General features: G+C 42.7%; 2 protein-coding genes and 1 non-coding gene across 3 annotated transcripts; all 3 read right to left on the bottom strand.

Moving 5' to 3' along the window:
* Window positions 1–1,251: 1,251 nt before the first annotated feature.
* Window positions 1,252–1,355, bottom strand: LOC134655573 (U6 spliceosomal RNA). The gene has a single exon (XR_010097450.1). It is a non-coding gene; the product is annotated as a U6 spliceosomal RNA (small nuclear RNA).
* A 1,462-nt stretch (window positions 1,356–2,817) lies between these two features.
* On the bottom strand, window positions 2,818–3,614 carry LOC134655533 (uncharacterized). Its single transcript, XM_063511004.1, has one exon. It carries the CDS (start codon window positions 3,595–3,597, stop codon window positions 2,842–2,844), a length of 756 nt encoding a protein of 251 aa, XP_063367074.1. The 5' UTR covers window positions 3,598–3,614; the 3' UTR covers window positions 2,818–2,841.
* A 643-nt stretch (window positions 3,615–4,257) lies between these two features.
* Window positions 4,258–5,910, bottom strand: LOC134655161 (uncharacterized). The gene has a single exon (XM_063510616.1). It carries the CDS (start codon window positions 5,908–5,910, stop codon window positions 4,258–4,260), a length of 1,653 nt encoding a protein of 550 aa, XP_063366686.1.
* Between the last annotated feature and the right edge of the window lie 2,542 nt (window positions 5,911–8,452).

Genomic DNA, 8,452 nt, shown 5'->3' with positions numbered 1-8,452 from the left:
GATAGGCCTGGAATCTTAGGTTTTTATTTTACCTATTATAATTTTAGAAATGTTATGTAAATGGAAAGCAGTTTTCACTTTTACCACAGTTAATTAGCCCAATTTCGGGTTTAGCCAATAGGGTGTTCGGGACCCTTGAAATAGACTGGTAAACAAAAATGAAAACTCTAATAACGAAGCCTTGCCTATTTCGACTGATTTTTACCCAAAACATTATTTTAAACCATTTTTACATTCTCTAAAAAGAGATATTTACAACTTAATCTTTGTAATATTTTTGTGATTGTGGTCTACTCGCACGCCTGTGTTATGACCATATCATTTATATTTCTGTGAATATGTCTGACGTGCCTTGCGCAGGCTTACATAGGTTATAATATCATCATCAATAACTTGACGTCAGTTTGTGAACGAATCAAAGATTCTTTTGGCATACCTTACGCAGGTGTAAACATGGCAGCCTTGCGCAGGTTTAGATAGGTACATAATATATTGGTTTCATCACAAATAACTTGACGTTAGTTTGTGAACGAATCAAAGATTCTTTTGGCACACCTTACGCAGGTGTAAACATGGCAGCCTTGCGCAGGTTTAGATAGGTACATAATATATTGGTTTCATCACAAATAACTTGACGTTAGTTTGTGAACGAATAAAAGATTCTCTTAGGCGCACCTTAGCAGGTGGAACCATAACAAACGTAAGTTTAAGAATAAGTATCATTCAAATCAAATACCCTGAGTTTATGGGTAATATTCCCTAAGTTGCGGGTTCCTTGCTCGACAAGGTGAAAGGCTTTACGCCGGCTTTAACAGGCACTTTTAGAAAGTGTCATTCACGGTGACGCGCAGATTTGCCAAAACTAAACTTTAACTCTACAGTTAACTAATATAATTTGACAATATGAACCAAACCATGCGTCTTCGTCAATGAATCAATCTAAAGATTCCCGTATCGTTAATGCCCTTCCATGTCACAGGCTTCCGATTTTATTTGAAACGTTTAATTTAAGTGTACTATTTATGTAGGTAGGTAAGTAGGCTTAAGAATTGACCCTCTTGTATGTAGTTACGTATAGAATTAATAATCAAGTTATTCAAATTCAAAATAACACAAGCACATATAGCACCTACATGCAAGAGTTCTTTTCCTTAACCTTTAAAGCTGTAAGTACCTGCTAAGTTATATAGTTAAGTAGGTACCTACCTACATAAATCAAAGATCTAGTTGGAGAGATATAAGTTGATAGATACAGAGTGAAAATACTTCACGAATTCGCATGTCATTCTTGCGCAGAGCCATGCTAATCTCTCTCTATGTCTAGTCAGATTTAAGTTTATGTACTGCCGAAGTACTCACTTTCCACAAAAATAAATGCAATGTTTGCGATGTAGGTTTGTTCGTTACCTTGTGTCCCTTAGAGCGGAAATATCGTCGACTCCTATTCGGGTACACGTTATTTATCAGCAAGTTTATTACCAAAAAATTAATTTTGCAATATTATATTAACCCGGAACGGGATAAAAAGATAAATTGCTGATAGATACTTGGACAGATAAAAAACGTACACGTCTATAAGCTTCTACCTTAATACGTAGGTTCTACGTAACACGTATTAACTATCCGATCCATTCGTATTCGAAAACACAAATCACTTGAAAGGGTATACCTCCACACATCACCATTTAAGTATTATATAATTTCAACCGTTATTATACACACACAAAGATTTAAACTAACAAGACTCGGAAGAGACTTAATAAAATTAAATTATAATGGTGACACGTGCACGCTTTACCAGCTCGATGTGTTTTCTACCATGTGTTTTAGTATTTTCATTGGCATAGCCACGGTGCGCGCAGGCAGCCTTTGAAAACACTTGCACATCACTATTCCGGATCATTTTTATTTGCTAGATAGTTTAACGGACAACTAAATTTAAATATTTATTTCGAACGGCAAAAGCCGTTAGAAACTGTTTTTCAATATAGTCAGCTAAACTGGGGTACAAATTCAAAAACTCACCAGCAGTTTAGCTTCACGACCTTCCAGATGGAAAAACAGCAAGCCAATGAGGTAATTTGCGTTTGTTTCTAACTGTCAAAATTGTCAAACGCAACTGCCTGAAGTGGTGGGGGTGTGGGAGAGAGATGGACGTATATGCTAGAAAAGGACAATACGACTAACTACAGTGTTGCCACTCTCAATATATTACTTTAGGTTCCGAATATCGGTACAGTTGTTTAATGTTTGCATATCATGTTTCCGTGCTGACACAGTGAGCTTAGCTTAGGTATAGTCTGACAAAAAAGAGTGGAAATTAATAAGTGGCAACACTGCAGTGTCGTCCCGTTTTTCTTAGATTGATTTGAAAGGGACGACACTACAGTATTTTTAATTTCTACCCTTTTTTTCCAGACTGTAGGTATATTAAATTATATTAGCTTCATTACTCATCCATCATAGTTACCTTTTGCGCCCAAAAAACCTATACGTGACGGTGCTATTTTTTGATGAGGATTGTAGGATGTCGGGCCGCCGATGACGAAAAATACGCGTAAAAGTTTGTATGTACAGTTTATTTTACACAGTATTTACACAGCACATATAAAGTTACACAGAATATATACAAACTAGAAGCGATTTACACTTATTAATACAAATAATGTGCAAACACAAAACATAGACGCTTACAATCGCAAAGAAAAAACTCAGAGCAGAAAAATACTTTTTTAAAAACAAAAGACGCGCGCGCTGGCCGCGGCATCCTTACCGGCCAGCACGCGCACAGCACGGAGGTTGGTAGGTCCCGTCGCCTACATTCCCCACCCCAGTGCTGGCTCAGCACTCATTTACTATTGGAATTCGTGCAACGCGTGTTGCCGAACGCCTTAACGTTCCCGACTTAGTTTTCAGCTCAACCATGCGCACCCGACCATCTGTTCCAGGGAATACTTGACTTACCACACCTTTTAACCACACGTTTCGGCGAGCCCCAGGATCCACTATCAGCACCAGGTCACCTACCTGCAGAGGCCTCTGTTCTTGGTTCCATTTTTGACGTGGAATCAAAACCGGCAAGTACTCTCTGACCCATCGCTGCCAAAACATATCTGCTAGAAGCTGTGACTTGCGCCATTGCTTCCGGAGATGTAAGTCGTTATCATTAAAACAACCTAATACAGGTAAGCTGGACGACGTTCCGAGGAGGAAATGATTTGGCGTCAAAGCCTCATCACTTCCAGGTTCAACAGATACGTGAGTTAAGGGTCTACAGTTCACTATATTTTCTACCTCGGCTATAAGAGTGCTCAAAGTTTCATCTTTGGGCGCTCTTTCTTTTAAAATTACCTTTAGAGAAGTCTTTACACTGCGCACCAGTCGTTCCCATGCCCCACCCCAATGGGGACTAGCGGGTGGAATAAACGACCACTGGATTCCTTCGTTCGCAGCTTCTCTTATCAAGACTTCATCATCTAGTTCCTGAACGGCTTTCTTCAATTCCGAATCAGCGCCCCGCAGGTTAGTACCGTTATCTGAATACAAATATCGCGGCCAACCTCTTCGTGCCGCCATCCGCCGAAGTGCCATTATCATAGAATCCGTTGTCAGAGTATAAACTATTTCTATATGGACGGCTCTTACCGTCAGACAAGTAAAAAGTACACCATACCTGTTTTCGCGGTGTCTTCCCACTGTCAATTGGGCCAAACAGATCACATCCGCTGTATGTAAACGGCCTCTGATGGTGAGCCATACGCGCTGCTGGTAAGTCTCCCATCCTGGGAACTTCAGGTTTGGCTTTCCTCAGTCTGCATATCATGCAGCGTGAAGCTACAAACTTGACAGTAGACCTTAGTTTCACTATCCAGTATCTCTGCTTGAGATCATTTACTACAGTCTCCTGTTGATCGTGAGAAGCCTTTTCATGGTAATGTTTGGCTAATAGTCGCACTACTTGATGCTTACCGTCAAGGATGATTGGCCTTTTAACATCATGTGCCACATCTAGTGCGGCGTCAATTCGGCCACCACATCGTAGCACGTCGAACTCGTCTAAAAATGGTGATAAGGTACGTATTCTGCTATTGCAGTCTATACACTTATAAAATAAATAAAATAAAAATAAAAAAAATAAAAAAGCCTTTATTGCCATGTAACTACATAATTAAAACATACTTAAACACATGAAATAAATACAATTTAAACAGTTATATAACAATTAAATAGTTATAGTTTTTGTAATGTAAGTGAGTGTCACATGGCCCCAGTTAGGGTAAAGGCCTCCTCCATCAGTTTCCATTGTTTCCTGTCCTGCGCTTTCAAGATCCAGTCTCTACCAGCTTTCTTTTGAATTTCGTCTATCCAGCGTTCTTTTGGCTTCCCTCTGCTCCTCTTACCAGTGGGGCCCATCCACTCAGTTACCCGTTTCGTCCATCTTTGGTCTGTGATTCGCGCTACGTGTCCCGCCCATCGCCATTTTAATTGTAGTGCGTGTTGTCCGGCGTCTATACACTTACCTGCTTTTATTGCTGCAATCTCGTGACCGAAAGACTCTCGCTGGGCTTGTTTCAATATAAGACGCTCCGCTCTTTCCATTGTTTCGCAGTCCTCTTCGCTTGTAAGTTTTTTACACTTGTTTACAAACTTAAGAACCGCTGCAGTAGCTCTCTTAAGCCGCAACCAAGACGAAAAACGATGAGGATCCGGAAGACGTGAGTTTTGAGCAGTTACTTGGACCAATGTTACGCGTTCTAGATTTGAAACATTGACATCTCGTTCCACTAAGTCTCGCGGCCATGTAGATTCTTCACCGTATAAAAATGTAGGACCGTTGAACCATTCGTTTTGAAAAATGGTTTCGTCGTAGACCTCACGTGTGGCTGTGTCAGCAATATTTAACTTAGTAGGTACGTACCTCCACTCTGATGCACGCGTAAGCTCGTCGATTTCACCCAATCTGTTCGCAACAAAAGTCTTATAATTGCGTGTGTCGTTTTTTATCCAGTGCAACACGGTAGTGGCATCACTCCAAAAGTATCTTCGCGTTGCTTTGAGTTTGTGCTCTTTCAACAGTGTATCTGCTAATCTGGCAGCTAAAAGAGCACTTTGTAACTCATATCTGGGCACTGTCAATGCCTTGACTGGACAAACTCGACATTTGCTAGCCACTAACGCTACACAGATGTTTCCAAACTTGTCATTCCATCGCCAGTATGACACGGCAGCCATTGCTTTTGTTGACGCATCACAAAACGTATGCAATTGCAGATTATTATACTCACAACTTGTTGCAACAGCACTTGCGCTGACGCCCGTCAGTGGAGATGGTGCAGCGTTTGTAGCGACCGGCTCTCGTAGCATTGCTACGCTTCCTGTTGTCGCTGCCTGGTGATAACATCTGGGTACTCGAATTTTGTTTATTACCTGCAGCAGCTCGAGCCACTTTCGCCACTTATCAAATGTGGCGTCAGGAATGGTGTCATCCCAGCCGACATGCGATTTCCACGTGTCTTGAAGCATTATCTTACCTTGTATAGTAAAAGGAGCCAAAAAGCCAAACACGTCGAATATTGACATAATAACTTTCAACATTAGCCTTTTAGTTGGTCTTTGCTCACCTTTTAATATATCAAGTGGCACACGCTTCAACGACACGTCGAAACCTAGTTCGTCCGTCCCTGGGTACCAAATGAGCCCGAGCGTTCGTTCGCCTTCGTACTGCTGACCTATTTTAAATTTCACAGCGGCGTCGCCTAAAGCATCGGTAGGCACACTTTTCAACACATCCAAATTATTGCTCGTGAAATTCCGAATTTCGAACCCACCTTCTTTGTGAATATTAATTATATCCCTTACCATATCAATCGCGGCAGATTCGTCCGGTAGACTTTGTATGTAGTCGTCCATATAGTGCTGCTCACAAATAGCAGCGACGGCTGAAGGATGTGTTGATTCAAACCGTAGCGCATTTTTATTTTTTATAAATTGCGCTATGAAAGGTGCGCAATTGGCGCCAAAAATGAGTGAAGTCATAGAATATGTTTTCACGGGCTCATTAGGCGTACCTCTCCATAGAAAACGCAAAACATCTTGGTCTTCAGGTCTAATCTTTACCCTTAAAAACATATCCTTTATGTCTCCAGTCACTCCCACTCTGTTCTCACGAAATCGAAGCATTATTCCGAACAGAGACGAAAGTAAATCTGGCCCTGTAAGTAGGTGATCATTAAGTGACATACCTTCACATTTAGCGGCCGCGTCAAACACGAGCCTGAGTTTCTTTTTGTTTGGGTTATCCACACCAAAATGAGGAAGGTACCAGGTCTTTGGCGTCGGCTGCGGCTCCTCCATCTCCCTAGCAAAGTCATTATCAAGTAAATGGCTAACGCGCTCGCGATACCTTTGAGCAAACTCTTCATTTGCAGCCATTTTTCGTTCTACACCTTGTAGCCTTTTGAAAGCCATAGGAAAGCTTTCGGGTAATTTGCAGTTGTCGTCCTTCCAAGGTAATCCTACTTGCCACCTACCGTTAATGAGAGTCGCAGTTTGCTCAAGCTTTGCTTGGGCGGACACGTCGACGCTGTTCTGCCTTGGCTTACCTGTAACACCCATGGCCTCTATACTAAAAGAGCGCTTCACCACCTCGTGCAACTCGCGGAGGCTGAGTTCAGATTCAACCACAGGTGCGCCGGACAAGAGCAGCGTCGTGTGTGCTTGCATGGCTGAGTTTTCTACGTGCGGAACCCGCACTGGGCCATGCACGGACCAACCCAGGGGTGTTCGGGTAGCTAACGGCTCAAAACGTTTACCTACACATACCTCTAAAGGAATAAACAAATGACAGTTATCTTGCCCTATTAACACTTCGGGCTTCATATCAACATTTTGTGACAACTTATTTTTTAGTGCTCTAAGGTGAGAATACTTTTCTAGGTTAATATGGGATACATTTTGTTCTGGCAAATCCAAATCTATTACACCACGAGCCTTAATACTAAACACTTCATCATTTTCACTAGATATATCGACATTATACACTGTAGTGTCATGCACTGAGTCGTCACCTTTCCACGCACTACGTACGAGCATAGATTGAGGGCGCCCGCGCAACCCAGCGCGGGCGGCGAGCTCGCGGCTAACCATCGTTACCGAAGATCCGTCGTCGATAAATGCGTTAACACTGAAAACGCCATTAGGACCGTGAACATTAATTGGCACTACCTTCAAAAACACTTTAGTGTCCGTCTCCTTCACGTGGTTTACGGTCTCTGCGATAGGTGTAGTAGCCGGCGCCGATGTCGAAGTTTCGATCGAGTCCGTGCTCGGTGAATCAGCGCTGTTGCGGCCAACAAAATGAAGCAACCGATGATGGTCGCCGCCGCAGTTATCTACATCACATACGGGAGCAGGGCAGGATTCGGCCCCGTGACGAGCTTGCAAACACTTAAAGCAAACATTAGAGCGTTTAACATATCGCCAGCGATCCTTACGCAACGCCTTCTTAAACTTCTTACACTCGGTCAGTTCATGTGCAGACATTTTACAATACTGACAGTTTACGTTAGTAGTATTGCGGTTCATCTGGCTGTCCGCTTGCACTAGTACAGCTTGCGCCCGAGTGACATGTTTGTTGCTATTGTGTTGCGTATTCATAGTGCACATTAAACTTGCGTTCGCTGTGGCCGATATCTTTTCCGCTTCTAGGCTAAGAAATTCAGATAATATCTCCAATCGCGGTTTTATGCCTGCCTTTATCTGTACAAAACTATAATCGGACCACTTAGAAATCAGCACTGGTGGAAGTTTGGACAGTACGATTGATGAAACAGTCACATCATGCATATATACTTCGCGGCCAACTGCGCGTATCGCTTCAGTAAAGTTTTGTATTTTCACAGAAAATGCAACGATATCACTGTGATACTCGGGCGATACTGGGCGAAGTTTCTTTATATCGTTCATCAATTTGAATAAAATAGTGTCAGCATTACCAAATTGTAGTTCCAATGTCGCGATGACCTTGTCAGGCGAGGAAGCACTAATTAAAAGAGCTGACACAGCATCTTTTGCAGCACCACGTAGACACTTCCTTAGCCTCCACATGTTCTCAGCCGGGCTGAAACCGCACACCTCTGTTGACTGCATGTACGCCTGTTTAAACTGTAGCCACTCCATCGGGTCTCCGGAGAACACAGGTAGGTCTCGCGAAGTGCTAATTCTGCTAAGTAGGCTTGCATTCGGTTTATTATTAGCAGAGGCAACGGCTAAGTCTTTGATAGCGCTCGCTAGTATCGCGACACTATCAGCAGTGACTACCGCCGACTGGCGGTCATTTTGTTTCTCTATGTTACTTACAGAGGCGGCGGCTACGTTGTCATGTTCATGTGTGCTCGCGGACGACTTATTACCGGCAGGAGTATGGGCGACAAACGCCGGTTGGCGCAGCTCG

This window comes from Cydia amplana, chromosome 16 (genome assembly GCF_948474715.1).
Source record: "Cydia amplana chromosome 16, ilCydAmpl1.1, whole genome shotgun sequence".
Classification (NCBI taxonomy): Eukaryota; Metazoa; Arthropoda; class Insecta; order Lepidoptera; family Tortricidae; genus Cydia; species Cydia amplana.
This window is presented reverse-complemented; position numbering and strand designations above follow the sequence as displayed.

Excerpts from the sequence above, each read along its gene's own strand:
- LOC134655533 (XM_063511004.1), bottom strand. The coding sequence starts at position 3,597 with ATGATAATGGCACTTCGGCGGATGGCGGCACGAAGAGGTTGGCCGCGA.
- LOC134655161 (XM_063510616.1), bottom strand. The coding sequence starts at position 5,910 with ATGGACGACTACATACAAAGTCTACCGGACGAATCTGCCGCGATTGAT.